The sequence below is a fragment of the Aplysia californica genome, unplaced genomic scaffold (genome assembly GCF_000002075.1).
Source record: "Aplysia californica isolate F4 #8 unplaced genomic scaffold, AplCal3.0 scaffold00008, whole genome shotgun sequence".
Classification (NCBI taxonomy): domain Eukaryota; kingdom Metazoa; phylum Mollusca; class Gastropoda; order Aplysiida; family Aplysiidae; genus Aplysia; species Aplysia californica.
The window spans coordinates 1906089-1928069 of NW_004797278.1; the positions used below are offsets into that span (position 1 = coordinate 1906089).

Below are 21981 nucleotides of genomic sequence, written 5' to 3' on the forward strand. Positions count from 1 at the left end.
TCTCTCTCTCTCTCTCTCTCTTTTTTTTTCTCTCTCTCTCTCCACCGCCCACAGACAAAATTGTACGCTTTTAGGCTAACAACAGTAGTAATGGAACATTTGTTCACGGCACAGAATTCTAAAAAATTTCTGTTATCACAGTGTAGAATTCTGCAGTTCAGGGTAAACGCAAAATTGGATGGCCTAGATCTAGGAACGGTGAACGCACACCGGATGAGAATTCTAGCCAAAAGACTCGCCTGCGCTATTCTCACCAAAATTGTGATGAACAGATCTACCGGTCCGAGATTCTCCATTGAGAGATAATTAAAAACTGGGAAAATCATGAATTCCTAAGGTTCAGACAGGCAAAGTCAGTCCGCTGGTCCGGTATTCCTCAATCTTACCGATACCCACATGGAACGACATGTTTTCGGTAACATTTCGGATTTCCTAGATCTAGAGTCTAGATCTAGATATCTAGACTCTAGTAGACCAAAGCAGTAGCATGTGGTATTCTGACACAGTAGCGTGTGGTATTCTGACACAGTAGCCTGTGGTACTCTGACTTTATAATTTTTGGTCCGAAAAGTACAATACTATCACTAAGCTAAGGCTGTCGCATCATCAAACATGGGTCCTTTGTGCCTAAGTTAGGACTGAGGCAACTGCTTTGCTAGGTGTGATAGTGGTTGTTGTAACAAGTCTGATGTAATACATTGTTATTGCGCAAAACAAATTAAAATGACACTGTGGTGGATGTCTGTGGCTGGTACCAGTGTATCCAGTGCATCGCCAAATTGTGTGTGTGTGTGTGGTATGCGTGTGTGTGTCTGTCTGTATGTATGTCTGTTTGTTTGTCTGTCTGTCCTGATCCTGGGGGAGGAACTGATTGAACTGTCTATAATGACAATCATTATGTACATAATTGCCATTGGCTTTTTCTTTTTAACTCCTGATGAAAGATTTCTGGTAAAAAATTTTCCTTGCACTTTTGCATGCACTGCTTTTGAGGGCTAAACCACCGTATTTTTGGCTGCAGAACACACAGATGGTCATTAAGATAGTCGCAAATCAACTGACAAAATTTCAAACCTAACCTAATTGCAAAACATTAAATTATGGGGAAATACAGTAATACAGGGAGGGCATGCCCCCTGATGCCCTGGCCTCCAGATTCTTTAAAGTCAGGGGAGCATGCACCCGTGGAAGACCCCCTAGGGCGGTGCTACTGACTGAAGTGTCTTTAGGCCATCCGGGGGGGGGGGGGGGAGGACATTAACATCTTAAGTTCTTATACACAGTAGAATTGTAATTGTAAATGGGCTGATTCATCAATGTCATGCTCATAACTGTGTCTGAACTGCAACAGGGAACAGCTGCTTTTTCTTTCCTAATCCTTACTATAGTCATTTTTCTTCTACTTCTATTGTATGTTTGTCACACTCTTGTGACCTGCTATTTCCAGGTTGTCTTGATAGTCGAAGCAGACTTTGTGCTGTTGAAGCTAGAGAGGTGAGCAGAATAAGTCTGGTTCCTTGTAAGGACTTCTCTGTTGACATCCACCCCTTGGCGCTCATATATGACCTTATGCATTTGCGAGCATGTAAAACCTCTACTAAAACAAAGCACTCCTGAAACTCCCCAGATTTTTAAAAACATATGAAATAATACTGATCAGTTTGAGTAATGTTGTTTGAATAAAAACATAAAGGATAAAAGGATAATAAGGGTTGAATATAATAAATTAATGAACAGGAAAAGTGCAATGCAGTATGGGAGTGAAAGTACAGTAATACCAGTTTTGTTCTGTGACATACAGGTGAAAAAAATATAATTATCCTTATTTATTGTGTAGATATAGAATCTGTTGAGATTTGTTTCTGAGAACTGCATGTGATGCTTAGTTCTACAGATGATATTGCATGCTTCTACAAGGTTTGTATGCTGCTATGCAGTTCACTGGTTTTGAGTGCTCATGATAAGTAGTGCACATAAACTTTTCAGAAAATGTAATTCAGATTAAAGGCTATCACAATTATGATAAGTTAATGATATATTGAAATCCCGAGTATGTCAACAAATCGGCCCTTTAAGCTTGTTTCATTTTATTGTTTGCTTGTGATGATGGTGAATGTATTTTTGTGGCTCGTCTACAAAGACCATCTTTTGCCTTCAAAGATCATCTTATCATTTATGCCTTCAGTTTTCTTATTGACTTTACTGAAATATCTAAAAATATTATATAAAGAGTGAAAATTGTGCAGTTGCTGATTTGCTGTCTCTGAAATTGCAATCTTACTGAAGGGAGAAGATGAATGTTTTCTTGTCTGTTCATTCAATTTTATCTTTTAATTGTAGGGCACGATCCCGATCCCCGGTACGCAGGTCAAGATCCAGATCAAGGTCTCCTCGAAGAAACAGAAATGATCGTCCTCCTAGACCATTCATGGGGGGCAGAAGAGTGGTCGTACGCAATATTCCTTATGAGCTTAGATGGCAAGAGCTGAAGGACATGTTCAGAAAAGAAAGTAAGTCTCTAAGAAAATTGGGTCAGAAAATAATATGGGCCCATTCTTATTTTCCTCATAAATTTGGATCGTTTACATTGTTAAGTGGCAACTTCAGTAATTTTTTCCAAAGCTTGCATGAAGCAATGCAGTTATAGAGATATATGTCTTGGTTGAACTTATTTCTTCCCCGTGGACTTTTATTAGTTACTGTCATAGAAGTAATATAAATTGTGTATTCATCACATTCCTGGTTCTTGTTAGCACATTTCATCACTGTTCTGAAAATGAAAGAGATATACTGTAGACGGTATGATTGTAATATTTTTTTTAAGGGTAAAAAGTGATTAAAGTTACTGTCAACTAAATCTTCACTGGCCAGCCTAGCATAATGCAAACCGTCAAGTCTTATGGGCATGTGTGTCGAGTGCAGGTTAGAGAGAAGCATCGCTAGTGTACTGTTTGCCTACATTTATCACACACACCATCAATGGGCCTACACCTTGTGTATAGGCCAAGTGGCGCAAAGATAGTGAATGCATGCTTCCATTGGCAATAGCATAGCCTATTGTATCTGCAAAGTTAGTTCACATAGGCCCTACACATGAGAACACATGAGAGAACACATTAGGGCTTGTGGTGTGTTTATGACGTCACTGGTTTTAGGCTTTCTCACTTACCCAGACTAGCACAGAGCACAGTCCAGTTTGCTGGTCTCGTCTTTCCTCTTCTGTATGACTGTTTGGCAGATTAAGCATGCAGACAGTGTCGAGGAGCATAATACTTTCAGCCTACAGCTCAAATTGCAGTCAAAAGAGGGGGGGAGGGGTTTAAGTGGAATTTGCCAGAAGCATGGCATTACCTACACTACTTTGTCAACAATCATCTCTATTTGAGCATCCCTCTATACCTAAAAAATAGCTAAACTGAAGAAAATCTGGCAATCCTTCAGTTTCCGCTTTAAGCGGACTCCACTGTTATTGTATTATTCATATTACTTATATTAGAAATATTTTTCTCTCTTCAGTTGGAGATGTCACCTATGTGGAAATGCTAGAGACACCACAAGGAAAGTCAAAAGGAGTTGCGTAAGTAACATTGCTACTCAAAATTTAATTTTAAACTCACTTTGTCTAAACAAGTCCTGTAATAAGTAAAATTACCCTGCTTTTAGTAGCGGAGTGAACAGGGAAGGATGTAAAATCAAATGTTTACGCTAACGCATGTTTGTTTGTATCATATTTAAAAAAATAATTTTTAGGTAATTGTTCATTGCAACCAGTTCCATATATGGACTTTTTGCCTTTACAGGAGACAACCTCAGTTCTCAGTTTTCCCTGACCCGTTGTTTGCATTATTTTCAGGATTGCAAGGCCAGAAATATTCACAATAGCTTGAAGAACAAATGGGGTAGAATATTATGCAAATCATTTTGACTTGAAGATGCCTAAGAGCAATTTACACATGAAATGGAACTTGTTTAGTTTTACTCTTAATTACAGTTTTGAAAGAGGTGCTGATTGTATAACTGTCTGCTGGGAGGGTTTTCATGTGGAATTGACTTTGTCTTGTGTTGTGTGTTTAGGTGAGATTTTGAAAAGTTAATTTCTATGGATATCTTGAATAACAGAATCATATCTGAACTATGGCATGCTAGTTTAGTCTCTTCTGCTCTGATTGATGCCCACTTTGATCTTGTTTTGGAGAAAATGATTTCAAAAGTTTCTTAGTGGTGTCTTTCATGCACAAAAAGCTTTGTTGTTTTTATTGTTATTGATGAAGAAGCTGATTAGCCTTTTCTTCTGCTTGATGCCATGCTGGAGAAGAAGGTACACTTCTGATTGAATTGTATTGCTATTCTTTATTGTATGTGTATGGATTGGGAAAGATTCAGTTATTTTTTTAAATTATTTTTTTTTTGCTTCACAGAGTCGTCGAATTTCGTGACCCAGAGCATGCCAAGCGAGCTATTGATGAATTCCATCAGAAAAAGTTGAATGACAGAGCCATCATAGTTCGAGAGGTATGTGTTAGATCGTATCAAATTGGTTTGTTTTTGTGTATGCTGATTCTGTCTCATTTAGTGCGCAAGTGAATTTTGATACAGGGCACTACTATCGTGTTTAGTGGCTGTTTTTATGCTTTGTGTTGAACATTTTTTCTTGACTTACCCATATAATGGTTTTTATTGTGTCCCACGAAAGAATAGGGCTTGTTTTGAAATTAACACCATTTCCATTTAATTGTGTTACCTGGTCTTCCTTTATGCGTTTAAAATAAAAAGAGAATTATAGTCATCAAAATTCCATTGTCATGGAAATATTTTCACAGGAACGGGAAAAAGATCGCCAAGAGTTCATGCAAAATCAAAACATGAGATTCCGAGATGCGGGTGGTCCAGCGATGGGACCTGGACCAGGCATGGGAAACATGGGCAGCGGAGCCATGGGACCTGGACCTGGTGCTGGGCTTGGGGGCGTTAACCCTCAGATACTCCAGCAACTGGGTATCGAGCCACCCATCACCAACACAGTATTTGTGGCAAATGTAGGTTGTTTTCTTGTTTCAATCTTTTAAATGTTTATTTCCTCGTGATATTTATGGGGTGTTTTTTGAGATAGAGTGTTACTGTCTCAGTATTGATTGTTATCTTGTTGTTGATGAGGAGAGAGCTATCTTCAGTCGTCTATGTTTAAAGTGGTTTTGAGCTGAAAATAAAATGACTGATTATAACAAATGTCAACAAAATGTAAATGAAGTTTGTTAATGGAGCAGTAATGTTTTTCTGTTTTTTGTGTGTTGTTTAACTTGATGGTTGGAGACTGATAGGCCTTACATGTTTACTGTTTCTTCTTTTTTTATCTGTCTTTGTAGTCTCTTTTTTGCTTCTGATGCAAATTGTTTTGTCATCTTAGTTTTCTTTACTATAGTTAAACTAATTTGTTGCTTGAAAATTTTCTCTGCTTTATATGACTTTCCCGTTATTGATCATGCTGCTTTATGACAATTTTGTACTGATATTTGTTTGTAATCTCATCACATGCGTATCATTGTATCTGTACAGTTGGATTACAAGGTCACGTGGTGGAAGCTGAAGGATGTCTTTAAGCTTGCTGGTAATGTTATTAAAGCTGAAATAAAAGAAGACAAAAGTGGCAAATCTCGAGGAATGGGAGTGGTTACCTTTGATCATCCCATGGAAGCAGTTCAAGCAGTGTGTATCCTTTGTTTGTGCTTCATAACTATGAAAGATAAGAGTTGAAAGTAATGTTCATATTGTTGTTTAGTCAAGTTTTATTTAGGTGATGCCTCAGTTCTATTCATTGCACAAACTAATGTCAGCTTCTTGGCTTGATGGTGACTGCTGGTCAATATGTCTACTTCCTTTCTTGAAGCAAAGATCAAAATAGTGTGCTGTTTTTATTGGAATGTAGAGCAATGACAGTGAAAATAAAATAGAAGAAACAGAAATGTGGTTCCTTAGGAGACTGCTCAGAGTATCGTGGAAGGAAAAGAAATCAAATGAGGTAGTTCTTGATGAAGCCCACGTGGGATGCTCAATTTAAAAAACAATCAAGAAAAAACAAATGCAGTTTTTGGGACACCTGAATAGACATAAGGGTCTTGAACATCTAGCTCTGACTGGCAAAATTGAGGGCAAGCGAGGCAGGGGTAGGCCCAGAACAACATACTTAGCGAATGGGTAACAGGGAAAGATCAGGGAAACGTAGCTTTTTTTAGAGCATCCGAGCAAAGGAATGAATGTAAAACCATGATCACCGATGTCTGTCGCAGATCTGGCACTGGATGATGATGAGAGCAATGATGGTCTTCTTCTCTTCTTCTTCTTCTCGATCGCATCACACTTGAAGTCTGGTATCTGTCATAAATTGGGCCGTCCTGCTCAGTTCATCTGGCGGCCCGTATAGCTTCTCTTGTAGCGTCAGTGGGGTTGGCCACGTTTCCTGTCTCAGGGCCCTGTGTGTTTTGCAGTGCTGAAGGATGTGTTCAACAGTTTGGTCCGCCTCTCCACACTGGCATTTTGGTGATTGTACTAGTTTAAAACATTTGTACATATGTTGTCTCAGTCCTGTGTGTTGTGTCCTTAGTCTGAAGATAATCACTTGTTCTTGGCGGGACAGCTCATGGTAGTTATCTGGTGTCTGAGGTGCTTTAAATAGTGTATTTATAATAGTTTTTATTTCTGTGTAGTTAACGCTGTTGTCTGGTTGCTCTTTTTGTGCTCCTAGTTTGGCCATCCTGTCTGCCTGCTCATTTCCCAAGACACCACAGTGTGATGGAATCCACTGCAGCATGATGCTCAGACATGGGATGTCCTCAATTTCTTTTCATAGCCTTGGTAGTTTGCCGGAAGTGATTGCCTGCAGTACTGACATGGCATCTGTTAGGAATACGACTTGGCTTTGGGGGTCTACCACATTCTTGATAATGTTTGCTGCATGTACTAGAGCCTCCGTCTCTGCCCTGTAGTTTGTACAATGTCGCCCTGTTGGGACTGCCTCTGCTTGTCGTCGTCCATTTGGGAACTGTACGTACACTCCGGCTCCTCCTCTTTTCACAGCATCAGTGGCAGATCCGTCTGTATAGATCCATATCCATGCTTCTCGTGGGTATCTTTCTTCAAGCATGGACAGGGTGAGGGACTTCTTGCTCAGGTCGCTGTGGTCATCTTTTGTGGTGAACATAGGAATGGACGTGCGTATAGATATGTTTGTGTTTGTCTTTTCCCATGATGGTGCCTCTGGGGTGTGGTTCAGCCTGTTCTCTGTGGCTGGTAGATGGCCCTGTAGGGATCTTTGGATTTTTCTGCTTTCTTTGATGAAGTTGGATCTTTTGAGTCTTGCGCTGTTTGGTCTCGCTGTTCTTGTGTGCAGTATACGATCCTTCATAGCTGTGGCCTTGGTGTACTGTATGAGGGCCTTGCATTCCCATCTCCTCTGCAGGGCCACTATAGATGTTGTTTGTTCCATCTTTTCTATAGGCGTTGACCTCATTGCTCCAGTGATTATTTGGAGAGCCTGGTTTTGCACTTTTTCCAGAATGTATTTGTGAGTCTGTGCTGCAGTCATCCATGCACTGGATCCGTACTCGAGATGGGGCCTGATTGCGCCCAGATAGACCTGTCTAAGTGTTTTCTCGTTTGCTCCCCACTGAGTCCCTGCTAGTTTTCTCATGATGTTAAGTTTCTTCCTGGCTTTATTTTCTGCATTCTGAATGTGTTGTTTCCATGTGAGACGCTTGTCAAAGATTATTCCAAGATACTTCTGTTGATTCTCAAACTTTAGGGGGGTTTTGTCTAATGTGAGGTGTTTTGGCTGATCCTGGCTGAGAGTGAAGAGTGTAGCAGAAGACTTTCCTTTGTTTACGGTTACACACCAGGCTTTTGTCCATGTAGTGAGTTTGTCCAATGCTAGTTGCATGCGATATGTGGCTGTAGTGACGAATTCCTCAAAGCACCAAAGAACCAGGTCGTCTGCATACAATGCGGCATGTATTCCTTTGGGCAGTTCATTCATGAGGTCATTGATGAAGAGGATAAAGAGCAAAGGTGACATGACTCCACCTTGGGGTACTCCTTGTCGCAGCAGCATTTTCCGTCCTTGATATCCATAGCAATGATGATGATAAGCGATGCTAAAAATGTAGCCTCCTTCAGCATCGTTTATGAATTGGTATCAGATACCAGACTTCATATGTGGAGGAGATTTGTTAGTAGTTCTTGTTGAATGATAATGTTGTTCAGTGCAAGTTGTCTTCTAAAGGCCCCTTTACATGTGCTGTTCATTCATCAAAAAATGAAAGTTTAACCGACGGATGCTAGATCTGGGTCATCGTTGAACTGACCGTTTGTCGACGAGAGAAGTTCCGTTTAGACGTACAGTTTTTTATCCTTAAAGTGTCAGTCACATAAAAGGAATTTAACACATTACACCCAAAGGGTCTGGATGGGAAGTCCATTGTTAGATCCTAAGCAAGGGGCCTTTAAAAAAAGACATTTTAAAAGTACTAAACAAATTTCAAAATCCTGAAAAAATAAAAGTTAAAACGTATAATGATTGTAGTTTCAGAAAATTATAACTTTATGTACGCGCAAACTGTTGGAAATGCTCTAACTTAAGTTCAATCGAGGTATCCGACCCGTCACTCTCACTCTCAGCCTCGTGGTCGGGCCTTAGAACTAAATTCTAGATTTTCTACGTCTGATCAATCTGAATCGCCCCAAACTCTTGCTACAACGTTTTCATCAAAATCTGAGTCATCTGATTAGTCATATGCTTGTTTTTTATCACATTCATTGTTATTTCCTTTTCCGAACTCAATTGTGTCGCTTTTCAACAAGTCAAGACACCTACGAAGTGTCGGTAACGCGATCGCATTTCTATCGGCTCTAGTACTAAAACTACTGGCCCGAAAAATTTCGTTTCGGTATCAAATGAAAGAAGAAACTTTTTGCAATAACTATGCAGACCAAAGTCTCGGCCCCAGAGTCTCGTCAAGGCGAGACTTCGTTTCTAAAGACGTTAGGTCGGCGCGGGCGGTTCTGGGCGAGTCAGGGTGGAGCACGTAAGGGAATTCGCGGGCAAGTTAGGGTGTAATGTGTTAACTAGGTAATCCGGTATGAAATTGTGATCCTCGTGTGATTTTTCCTAATTTTGGGTCACTGGTCACGAAAATCTCATTATTTTGCAAATTTGGCCAATATTTAGGAAAATTTTGGAATGCATTTTCAACTCTGCCTTGGCCAACATCAAATAGCCACTCCCTCGTCGTCATGCCTTCAGTTCGCCGGCCGGCAAATATCTGGCGAAATCTGGTGGCTTGACTGAGAACCCTTCGATATCGAGAGGTTTGCTCGGTTCACCGCTCAGTTTTACCGGGAAGTTGACGGGATCTCCCCCCCCCCCCATTCTTTCGATATCCTACAGTTTGTCAATGAATGAACTGCACATATAAAGGGCCTCTAAGTGAGAAGAATCTTTTAGCTTTCATTTCTCTCAGATCACAATTTGAAGCAGTTTATGAAGGTGATTTTGGTACTGTCTCTGATTTTTTTTTTTTTACTAGGCACCACAATTTCATAATGCTTTGAAGATTTCAAAATGTCATGTTTATTAAACTGTAATTACTTACCAATGTTAAGATAAAGGACACAACTCTCGTTCCTTTTTCGACACATACAAAAGAACTTGTCTGGGCATTTGTTATGTGAAGACTGCTCAGTATAGCTCTTTCCTTCACTCTTTAAAGCTATGTTCAATGGCCAAGTTTTGTATGAGAGGAACATGATAGTCAGAATTGACAAAGGACCAGAGCCGGACAAGCCTAAGCTGCCCAGTGAGTTTGCCTGATTTTTATGTTTATTCTAATTCAAAGGAAGTTGTACATATTTGAGGGCTCTGTTTTTATTGGTTATGAAATTTGTGTGTGTGGGGGGGGGGGGGGGGTTGTCCCTCTCTTGGTCTTCTAGAATTCTTAGGAACAATTCCCAAGATGTAATGGAAAATTCCAAAAGTCAGTAGGTTTTCTTTTTCCATCCCTGAAATTTGGATAGTTGACAGCAGCCAAATGTTTGATTCTGTGCACATTGAATCGAAAGTAGTTCTCAGTTGATCTCATGGATTTGTAATACTGTCCACAGCTATGGCTTTTAACAAATTATAAAGTCTTAAGTTTGTTATTTGTAGTCACTTCTGTTGGGTTTCATTAATGCTGAGGTGAACATTAGGACTGTATGGAATCTAGTATTTGAGTTTTGTTCAAAGAAAAGACATGCTTGTGGGTGGTTGGTGGGTGCTCTGGTGTTGTTTGCTCCTTCTTTCCTCAAACATCTATCGTCCTTATCTCCCCTTCTTCTTTTTTTTATGTTTGTTACTCTCTTGTAACACCTCTAATCTTCTGGCGCTCATATGACCTTATGCAGTTGGGAGCGGCGTAAAACCTCTACTAAAACTTAAAAGAAAAAAAGACATGCTTCTTTTATAAATCATAATTTTTTCTTGTGGGCGACTGTACTTTCAGATGTGATATATTCCCTCTAATTCTTGTCAGTTTTTCTGTTGTCTTAGTCTTCCTTTTGAAATTTAGGTGTTTATAGACTAGTTCATTGTAACCTTTTGACTTTTTAATATTTGCAGGTGGCCTAAAATCAATAGGCATGGGCCTGGGAACTGGTGGAGCCCCAGTCACTAACTTTAATCAGCTGGGATCCAGTAAGTTTCTTGGTTATCACATCTGTTTAAATGCATGCTATTTTATGTTTGTAGCTTGTAAAGCCTTGTTATAGCAATAGTCTTTCTTGTACTTCCATTGTAAAAGCACTGATTGTATTTCTTTTTCTCTTGTTTGGTGCAAGTTGCTCTTTTCAATGTAGCATGTTCATTACATGTAAGTGCAAACTTTTTTATTGTCTTGTAAGTGTTAATGTTTAGAAATCAAAAGGTCATTTGTGTTTCCTTTTTAATTATAGTGATTTTATTTGTTCCATGTCTGACAATATTTTTTTTTGTCGATAGATGGAAGTTACGGGTTATCTGATCCGTTAATGAAACCAGGTATGTGTGAAGAAAGAGGGTATCTCTTTTTCTACATTGGTTTTTCCCCCCACCTTTAAACATTTACTGTGATTTGGCTGTTGTTTTCAACAGATATATTGTCTGTGTAGAACTGGCAGTGTTCTGTCCAGCTTTCTTGCAATTGCCTTGTAGTTCAGTGGACTGTTTTGGAGGAGTTAATCATTTCTTCATGTTTAAGAATATGTTTTATGGAAGATTACGCTATGTTTCAATTAAAGCTTATGAAGTTCAGGGAGAGTTACTGATGAAGTAAATTGACTTTAGTATGACACACTGTTGTGTCCTGTATGTTTGGTTTTGGTTTCACCTTTTGTACAATTAATCCTCTACTGATTGTTGTAATTATTTTGTGCATGTCTTGTAATTGATGTAATGCATCTGGAATGCTGGATGTAAATTGGTATTCATGTTTCAGAATCACCTCGTAGCAGTGTTAGTTCTTTTTTAGTTAGTGGGTGATAAGTGGGTGCTGTGGCGGGGTTTGCGCCTTTCCTATCAAACATCTATCGTCCTTATCTTTTCTCCTTCTTTTTTGTGGTTACTCTCTTGTAACATCTCTTATCTTTGGCACTACTTTGACCTAATTGTGTTGCAAGTGCAGTAAAATGCTTACTACTTAAACAATCAATGTTTCTCCTAATAGGCAGTCATAGAGCGTGGCTTTTTCTCATCAGAGGCTTATTTTCATTCCAAGATTGTTTTGTGAAATGGCAATAATTGCTCTTTGATTGCTAACAAGGCATGAGAAAGCTCAGATTGCGGGTTGTTGGCGGGTGCTATGATATTGTTTGCTCCTTCTTTCTTATCCAACAGTTATCATCTTTATCTCTCCTCCTCCTTTTCTTTGTAAGTTACTTTCTAGTAACATCTGTAATCTGCGGTACTCATAGATGATCTATGTGTGCGGCAAGTGCCATAAAACTTATTAAAACTAAATAAAAAAGCTGAAATTTGAGTAGTCTGTAAATAATATTTGTTTCCACTTTTCCCTTAGTGGCTAATATTTTGGAGTGGTTGAAATATCAGCTTTGAAGGTTTACATTCAGCTAAAATCAGTCAGGGTGGAAAGTTAAATTAACTCAGTCATCAAAGCATCGGTTGTATTTCCTTGTGTAGTTTAGTGTCACCTTTATCCTTGCTCAAGAATATTTTAAAATGTCAGTTCTTAATTAGATTGCACATAGTCTTAAAGTAGTAAATTATTATACTCTTCTTTGGTCATGTCTTCAAACTACAATCAGGTTATGTTTTTATTCATATTTTTATTTCTCGATGGAAATTTTACTGAGTTGTTTGGGAACTTGCATCTTTCTACATTGCAGACATATGTTTAAATCCCCTGGTTGTCAGGTATTAGAAAAAGTGATTCAGAACTTGAGTCGTGGGTATTTCTGCTGCTCGTTGTTTAATTTTTCTATTGACATGCAAGGCAGTAAAATTTTACAGTTGAACAAGGCCTCAACGGTCACCAGTACTAATGGTTACTGTTCCATGCTACCCTTGTTTTAACCTTTCCTAAGTAATCCCCATCCAATGCAGCCATAATCAATCACATTTTGGCGACAAATCCAAGTCAGCCGCAAAACCTGCTTGTAGTGGTCACTTGCTTCAAAAGTTTTCAGCCAGCCCATCCTCAGACTGAGTGTATACTGTGTATACTTGCTCTCCTATAACACAACCAGGCGTATTTATAGACAGATTCTATTTTGACTCCAAGTATGGCCGATTTTTGTAGGTTGCTTGTATAGTACAGGGTGAATATCTGACATGCTGGGGGTGGGCTCAATATGAGTAAAATCGAGTATTAGTCAGACATCATTTGTAACAAGTGTCTTTCTTTTAAAATCAGCTGGTTATTGTACTGAGATTGATGTAATCTGTGAGACTGGTGTGACAGGTAATTCATACAAAACACTGTGATGTGTTGTAATATTCAATGAAAAATTCTTTTCCAAATTACTCTCCCTTTGATGGGCGCGATCCTGGATCCTGACTGTATGTCGCGGGGGGGGGGGGGAATTCTTTGGTGCTCATTTTTCTGATAAATCACTCATATTGCAGTCCGAGTACACATGGTATGTTGAATCAGTCTCTTAAGATAGATGACAGTTTTGACGGAAATAAAGTGGAAATGTGAGATTAAGATTTCAGATTTTCAACCATCTGCTGATTTTGTCAAGTAAGTGATCATAACTCAGATTCTGTCTTGAGCGGCCACCTGTCTGTAGCTCACTTTCTCTTTCATACTGAATGACCATAATGGACAGGTTCGAATGTATTATTGAATGTCCTCTTTTCTTTTCTTACAGATCTCGGCCTTGGTGGAGGGGGTGGACTGCTTGGCATGGGCAACCTCGGCGGTGTTAGTGGCTCAGGTCTTGGCCTTCTCGGGTCTGGAGTTGGAGGAGGGGATATGGGTCTCGGGGGCCTTGGCGGTGGGCTCGGAGGGGGACTTGGTGGTAACCTTGGTGGTGGCATGGGACTAGGAGGTCTGGGAGGCTCTGGCTCTCTGAACTCTGGTGGTATGGCTGGTGGCTCAGGGGGAATGGGCCTCGGGGGTGGCATGGCAGGCTCGATGCCAGACATGGGCTTGGGAGGTCTGAGTGGTGCCTCCAAAATGGCAGGGATGTCAGACAGCTTTTCAAACTCTTACTCTGGCATGGGTGCCTCCAACTTCAACGGCAACAACAGTCTCTCTGGTCTGGGAGGCTTGGGCCCCAGCCTGAGCTCTCTCTCCACTGGCCTTGGTGGGATGGGAGCCGGAGACCGCCTGGGTATGGGAGGGGTGGACAGGCTGGGCCTAGGGGATGGGCTTGGCAGAGACCGCATGGGTTTGGATAGAATGGGCTCATTGGGGGATCGCATGGGAGGGATGGACAGACTGCCAGGTGGGGATAAGCTCAGAGATAACTATGGCGGTGGAAGGGACATGCGAGATATGAGAGATGATGGAGGCAGGAGAACCACCCGGCCTGACAACTGCACAGTCATGGTGAAAAATGTGAGTGAACATTTTTGGGGGTTCAGAAAAATGTTGCATGTGCATCATGCTTGGAATTTACAAAAATGCAAATTCTTTATTTAACTTGTGTACTATGATCTGTATTAAAAAGAATCTACTGAACTGGAATTTTGTTTCACACGAAAAATATGTGATTTTATCAAAACAACACGTTCTGCAAGATCTCTGTGGGCGGAATTTTTTTTGTTGGGACAATCTTATGAGGTAGGGGAATTGATTGGCTTGGATATTTTGATTTTTAAAAATGCTGTATTTACCACATTTAAGACAGGGATTTTAAGGGCTTTATTTCAGAGTTGTTTCCTTGGGTTTTTTATTTTCCAGCAAGTAGTATAAACAGAATTAGTAGTAATTTTTGTAAAGTAATTAGCAAGATCAAAATACTCAAATCAAAGGTCTGGAAACTGACAATCTTTGTTTTCCAATGTATGCAATAAATACATGCTTTTGCAAGCGTCTTTTTTGTTCAGTTTTCTGTCTCAATTCTTTCTACAAAGCGATCTGAAAGACTGGCTATAGTTCGTTATATTATTTTTGATCTGACTTAATTTGCTCTTGATGTTAAACATTTATTTCATGGGATAATAGTAATTCTGTGGATGAAAAAAAAATATTCATCCATCACTGCTTTTCATTTTGTTAAAAATCCCCATAGGTCTGGAGTAATGTAAAAAAAAAAATCTGCAAAAGACATTTTGAAAACAATCCAATTTTAGAAAATAGCTAAATGATGTGCAGATTTATTATTTTTTTGTGGCAATTTATTTTAATAATAATTTCAATGTATGAACTGAATTCAGTGCAAACTTTATGAAAATCCTAGTATATATGTTTACGGGTTAAGTTAATAAAAACAGTTTCTTTTTTGTGCCTTTTAATAAATGTTGTTTGTTGTATTTTTTTGTCTTTTGAGATGTTCGCAAGTCATCAGCTTCACATGCTTAATTTATTTTGTAAAAATTTATGCTGTAACTGCAGTTGCACTATCTTTTTTCCTTACTAGCACTTACTTTTACAATTAAATGCTGCATATGTAACTGACCTTTATATATTGTTCTATATACCATTTCCAATTTTTCCTGTCACCAGCTCCCATACAGTACCAATTGGCAAGCACTGAAAGAACATTTTAGAGATGCAGGTAAGCACATTGTTAGAAAAGACGCCTGCCTGGTCTGTGCTTTACTTTTAAAGCAATGTTGATTACTTTTTACAGTTTTTCTCCTTTTCCTCCTGACTGGAGGAGTTAATAATTATCACTCATGAGTGCATGTTCCAAGTCAACAATTATGTCAGAAACGAATCAGCCATAAAAATGACTTATTTCCCTTGGGACTGATGGAAGCAAACACTACATACCCTCCTTTATTACTTGAAATTGCGGTTTTGCCAAGGAGAAAAAGGCATACAAGCACAAGGTGTGAGACAGAATTTGCTCAATAAGGAAAGCCAGTGACGGCCGTGCGTACCATGCGGACAGTGTGAGAGGGCTGTACTGTAATTATGAAGGTGGTAGTCTGTGATCACTGGGCATAGGGAAACTTCACTCTCTTCAGGTGAGCTCAGCTTAATGGCACAGTCCTCTGCAAAAGATCAGATGCGAGTTGGTTCACTCTAGATTACTCCTCTTTGAAATTCGCTTTGTAATGCATTTGTATAAAGGCACACTTTCCTTGTCACTGGAGGTACATGCTATTTGCCAGAGACCACTGTACCACAAATATGTGCATTTAGTAGCACTTTGACAAGGGTGTTGTGGACAAATGTGAGGCATCGTGGTGAATGAGGCACTTGTCAAAATAATGAAATTGAAGAGAACAGCATTTTTCTTCTCCTGAGGCTATTTTTATCGAATTTTTAGTTTCTGGCCCAGTACTTTTTATGTCCATTTAAGAACAATTTGCTGTGTTACTTTATCTTAAAAGTGTTGATTAAAGACACAAAAACTGTAAATATAGTTTCCAAGGACCCAAGCTTTGAAAGTCACTAAACTTTGGCAGCCATTTTCTCTCTAATTTTATCTCTGAAACCAGGTGACCCCCACTTATTTCAATCCAAAATATCTCGACGTCTATTGAAGATAGAAGGGTAATTAGTTCATTGAAAGCAAGACAAATGGACAAGTTTTGAGATGATACCAATAACTCCATATGCCCCAAAATTGACGCGCGCCTGATTCCACCGCGTGTGACACATGCTGTTTCTTGAACAACACCAGCACACCCCCCCTCCTCCATAACCCAACAATAGCTCTAAAGAGTTCGTATTGATTTTCTTTCAGGTGATGTCAAATTTGCTGAAATTGTTCAGGACAAAGGACGATCGACTGGCGTTGGCTACGTCAGGTTCAGTAATGAGATTGATGCTCAGAGAGCAATCAGTATCCTTTAAAAGTGGACTTGTTTGTAGTTTTATTTTTAAGTAAATGTATCAAAAATAACAACTGGACATGTTGGTGACTCAAAATTAACAGTGGACGCTTCCTTTGAGACTTTTGATTCAATAATTACAATGTAGTTTATTAAGTAGGAAAACAAATCGGAAGCCCTTGAAAGGAGTTATGTTATGAGTATGATTTGCATTTCTTAATTTGAAGAGACAGGTCCTTCTTGAGAAGTTGTGAGTTTGTACTAGAAGAAAAATGCTGGTCACTCGAGCTGATAAAAGGATTTTTATGTTCTCAGGTTTTCTTTTGAAACAAGGCTGGTATTTAGGGAACTTCTGTTTTGTATAAGGGGGGGGGGGGGGGGTTCCGCAGAATGGGGTTATTTGTATTTTCACTATGACCGAACAAGAGCAAGAGTGAAGAATTTTTATCATTTTTGAAAATCTGAAGAATGAGCTTTTAGTTCAACACAGAAAATTATTTTTATTAGACCAATGAGCATATGTGTAACTGGCTTTTAAGAGCACTAGATGTTTTTTTCTTAACTGTGAACAGGTCTTAAAAACAGGTCAAGGATTGAGAGGAGGAACATTGATGTGATTCTACACCGAAACTGAGTTTGAGTGAGTAACTCAAATGAGTTAAGTTTCATTACCAGTGGGAACAAGTATTGGTGTCATTGACCATCATTTCAGCAGCTAGATGTTGGTTTTCTACAGACTTTACCTGATCGCGATGACTTTTGTTTCTCTTCATGACTTCCATGTATCTCTGTTCATCACAAATCTCCTAATCTCTGAAAAATTATGGCAGTGTTGTCTTCCCCTTTCATAGATTTGTTTGTCTTCTAAAGGTGAATTCTTCCCTTTTTGTATTAAGTGGTTGAGGCTCCTTGCTTTAATATGTTTATTGAATCAAGTGACTCGTTGGTTTTATGTGTATTTGATGTTGCTTTTAAGAGCTGTATATGTTTTCTTCAGAAGAGTTAACCTTTAAATAGGGACATGTGCCTGTCTCATGATGCTTTTTCTGTAGTGAAGTTCTGCTAGCACCTGAGTGGTTGTCACATTTTCATCTCTTTTAACAAGTGGATTTTATCCTGATAGGTTTCGAATCTGTTTGACAGTTCTGCGATGATCCATATACTTTGATTTTTTGTTTATTTTGTTCACAGTTTATACAAAGTGTTCAACTTGGGCAGGATTTGTCTAATCATAGAACTATGTTTGTTATCAAATGCTACATGGAGTCTTGTAATGTTTGTTATTGCTCAGAAGGGTCACCATTTGTAGTGCATGTGAATGAATAAACCAAATCTTTTGCCTTTAAAAAAATTAATTCAGGACTTTGGGTGACCTTTGCATTGACTGACACTGAGTTTCTGTTATATTTTTATTTTCATATGTTAGTTACACTATGTATTTGTTGTTACTTTCGATTCTAGGAGAGTTTGTTCTTCAAGTACAACTCTTACGGCAGGTTCAATAATTCTTTCATAGACATTTTGGATAATATTTGTCACTTTTTTCAGCTCTTGAATCCTTTCCTTTGTTAAAAGTCTCTTGAATTTTATACTTTCACAAATTGTTTTACGAAAGAACATCATTTGAAAACAGTGGTACTGGGTAACAATGATTATTATTTTGAATAAAGATGGCAGTTAATTGTCTCATAGCGAAAGCTTTTGTTTTCATTTTGATTGTCTTGCTATACTTTATCAACATGGTTTTGGAAGAAAGTACTTGTCTGTTTTGTGCTTTTAATCTGTAAGTTCTGAGGTCCTTGGAGACATGTGTAGATAATAATTTCTGTGTGATTCTGTTGTTTCAGAAAGCACACAATGATATACTTTGGTCGGGTTTTGAAGTAGAATGGTATGCGTGCTGTGAAAATCAAGTATTTGGGTTGCATAAAGGTTTTTATGTAGCTTCTCAGATGAAAGACACGTCATTTCTGTCAACTGATTGTTCAGTTGTTTGTATTCTTTGTTGTGCTTGGGATGTACAAATTTGTTTTGGGTCTTCAGTCTTGTCCGACTAAGTGGAATGAGATTCGATATCCATTTTATGTGGAAAGCTTTTGCAGTGATCACCTCTTTGAGTCCTGTTTATCTGCAAGCCAGTCTAATCAAGTAAGGGAAAGTGTTTGCTGTCGCATTACAATAGGCTCTTGGTGTGCTGCTTGTGATTACTTTGTAGCTGTTACTGGAAAGCTTTATTCTGGAGTAGGTGGAGTGAGTTTGGGGAAAATTTTATTCTTGCCAGTTACAGGATATTTTCTGAGTGTGACTTCCTTCCTTTTTTCTGGGGTAGCTTTTATCTTTATCGAAAGTTCTTCACAGTCCTTTTTTTTTTATTGCTGTTGTCTTAACACATGCTTGGCGTAAGTGCAGCTCAAAATCATTAGTATGCACACTGGCTTATTGAGAATGTTAACAGTGATCTGCAGGCTCTTTGATATAATATAGAAATGGTGTGTTTGTACAGCTGAGCCTTTTTTTTGGTTTTATTTTTGACTTTTGGGTGTAATGTGGCTTAATGGACAATTGGTGATATATGAAAAGGCACTTGGTGTTTGCTGTAAATGGTTTTCACTGACATTACATGTATTTTGATTGTTTATTCTGGTGAGCGAATGTAAGAGAGGAAATACTCTATGCTCCGTGGGCTCATCTGACTTGAAAAATCTGTCTGCTTCGTGCCGATATGTCCTCTAATGGTTTGTGTACAAAATAACAAGTCTGAAAGGTTTGTACGTTTTGTGTGTCTGAAAGTTTGTATGGCCTTGGTCGTGTATCATTTCTATCTTCTCTCTTCTTGTTCAAGTGTATCTGTTAAGTGACTTCATTTGTGAACATTTTTAACTGTTTAGAACAAAAGAATAATGGTACAAAGTGAAAAGTTCTGGGGCTTTCAGCAATGAATTACTGAATGATTGACTAATACCTTGTTTAACACTGGCGTTGCCATTCTTATTCCATCTTGATTGGAGTGGCTTTGGCCATAGTGACCAGCGTGGGTATGTTTCAGAAAGTACAACTGTTTTTTTGTTTTTCTCTGTTTCGGCATATTATATGCCTCCTGAAAAGATTTCGAGAGGTCCCATGCTTTCACGCACATACATATATTGTGGATTTGGAAATGAAAGTTAAAAAGAAAAGTTTCCTACTTCATGGAAAAAGCAAGATGATTGTGGTGGATTGAGGGTTGTCTATGGTGTCTGCTGCCAGTGCTTTGAACCTGTTCTTGTCTTGGTCTTATCTGTGTCGTCTTTTGTTGTTTGTGTCTTAAGCTTTTTTGTCATTAAAAGCACCATCCAGATTTAAAACTTCTGAACTTCTGGCGGTTAATCGTTCATGCGAAGGAGGCAATAGCTGTGCTTGCTGATTCATGTCTGAAATCAGCAATTGTTTTCAACTGATTGTTGGCTTATTTGGGAAGACTAATGTAAGTATTAACACTATATTCACTTTCTGGCTTGTTTACTCCTTTGTCTTTGATCCTGGAGTGGAGTTAGTTTGTTCTTCAGTGGGCAGGCTGTAGTGTGCAACAATGGTTGATGTGGAAGATATTGCATTATATTGGAGGAAGGTGGTGATCAAACGTCAGTCTTGGTTCATTTGCGGTGGATTTAGAAAATAATAATCAATTATTGCTGTCAAATTTTATGCAAGTTGATATGCTCAAAGTAAAGATTGTTAAAAAAAAGTAGTGTTTTTTTTTTCTTTTAAGGCAGGTTCATTGCTTTGTAGTCATATTGGTTTAAATAATTGTTGCTTTGCTTGTATCAGGATAATTTTTGTCTTTTCTAAGTTCCATAAATAAGGATAGTTTTTGGCTCGTTTTGACATTGTATTTTTATAGATTAGTGAAATGGGTAAAAGAAATTTAGTAAATTTAATAATTATCACTTTGAATTTGCGAGGTATTTATCATTTGAGGGCATATACTTCAGGTAGAAACGTTTAATAATGTATTTAAAAAGATCTGAGGAAGAACTTATGGGGTATTGCTGTCTATAGGGAAGTAAGATAAAATTAAAGATAATAATTCAGTTTCATATAAATTCTCTCAGGTCTGTGAGCTGGAAGTTTGCTGCATAATACTTATGGCTGGTGTTGTGTCAACTCGGGTAAGTGCCTTTAAAACATCATGCGTATAAATCAGTTGTTCCAAGAACCTCATCTCAGTATCAAAATGGTTGTTTAGTTGAAGGTAATGGTCAGCCGTGTGTCTCCCTCTTCACTTTTTATTTGGCTTTTGCTTTTAAATTGATATTGTGGGTGAGTGCAGAGGGGTATGTTTGTGTGGAAAAGTATTTGGAAAAGGAAAAAAAGTTTAATCCTTTCTTGTAACTAGTTGCCTAAAAGGGCAAAATCACCAAAAAATTATTTAAATAAATCTATTTCTCTCTCGAAATTAACATTTTTTAGGAGTAGTATGACAATGAACGAAGTATTTTTTAGGCAGCACATTGCTTCACTTTTGGCATGCATATTAACACCATCTTTTCTTCTGTGGATTGTGAAGAATTATCTTGAAACATTTTTTTGTCCCCCCGGGGGAGTGCCACTGATTGTAGTGTCTGTTGGCCATTCCCAAAGGGGGGACATTTCTCGTTCAAGCATAGTAGAATTATAAATGGGCTGACTCATGTCACGCTCATAACTGTGCCTGATCTACAACAGGGAACTGCTGCTTTTTCTCTCCCGATCCTTACTATTGTCATTTTCCTCTACTTCTTATGTTTGTCACTCTCTTGTAACCTGCTATTTTGGGGTGCTTTGATAGTCGAAGCAGACCTTGTGCTGTTGAGGCCAGAGAGGTGAGCAGAGTAAGTCTGATTCCCTTTAAAGACTTCTCTGTTGACACCCACCCCTTGGCGCTCATATGACCTTATGCAGTTGCGAACGCTGTAAAACCCTCCACAAAAAAAGAAAGAAAAAAAGAAAAGAAAACATTTTTTGCCACAGAAATATATTCCTGCTTCAAAGTTTTGGGTTGAACATAAGTGGACCCCGCCCAGATTCTATAACATAGCTTAATTCCCCATAGAACACATTAAATTTTAAAACGTAAATAAGTTCAGTTTTTAATGATATTGGGGGGAAGTGGTGCCTTAAGTAAAACAAATAAAGTCTTAGGCACTTCAGGATAGCAAAACAGAAATAGACACGAGAATACACATGTGTGAATTGTGGGCTAATTGCTAACATATATTCGAACATATCAATAGACTTACACATTATGTAAGCTTACAGTGAAACCAGGACAGGGCATATACCAATGTATATGTCATGTGATCTTTGGTAGGTTATGACTTATTGTCTCTGCGAAACTAGTTCACATACACACGAGCATATATGTGCAGCACATGTTGTGTTTCTTGATGTTTCTGGCATTGGGTGTTCTCTAAGGACATGGGGTACTGGTATAATCTTTGCTTTCCAGCCATCTCATTTCTCTAGCGCAAAGTACAATACAGTTTAAT

The 21981-nt window shown here is 38.6% G+C and overlaps 1 protein-coding gene across 3 annotated transcripts in view; it reads left to right on the forward strand.

Annotated features, from left to right (window-relative positions):
• The window catches only part of LOC101850217 (heterogeneous nuclear ribonucleoprotein M), a 39065-nt gene that overhangs the window by 9809 nt on the left and 7275 nt on the right, over positions 1-21981 (forward strand). The window contains exons 2-14 of one of the 3 annotated variants that reach the window (XM_005089702.3): positions 2341-2510; positions 3517-3577; positions 4419-4512; positions 4821-5036; positions 5554-5707; positions 9759-9845; positions 10646-10720; positions 11024-11062; positions 13393-14084; positions 15195-15246; positions 16387-16485; positions 17047-17114; positions 20566-20622. In XM_005089702.3, the coding sequence (XP_005089759.1) occupies positions 2341-2510; positions 3517-3577; positions 4419-4512; positions 4821-5036; positions 5554-5707; positions 9759-9845; positions 10646-10720; positions 11024-11062; positions 13393-14084; positions 15195-15246; positions 16387-16485; positions 17047-17108 (1801 nt within the window). In that variant the 3' untranslated portion in view covers positions 17109-17114; positions 20566-20622. Of the gene's footprint in view, positions 1-2340; positions 2511-3516; positions 3578-4418; positions 4513-4820; positions 5037-5553; positions 5708-9758; positions 9846-10645; positions 10721-11023; positions 11063-13392; positions 14085-15194; positions 15247-16386; positions 16486-17046; positions 20623-21981 lie in introns of all 3 variants that reach the window. The other 2 variants (XM_005089701.3, XM_005089703.3) reach the window with 2 other exon arrangements.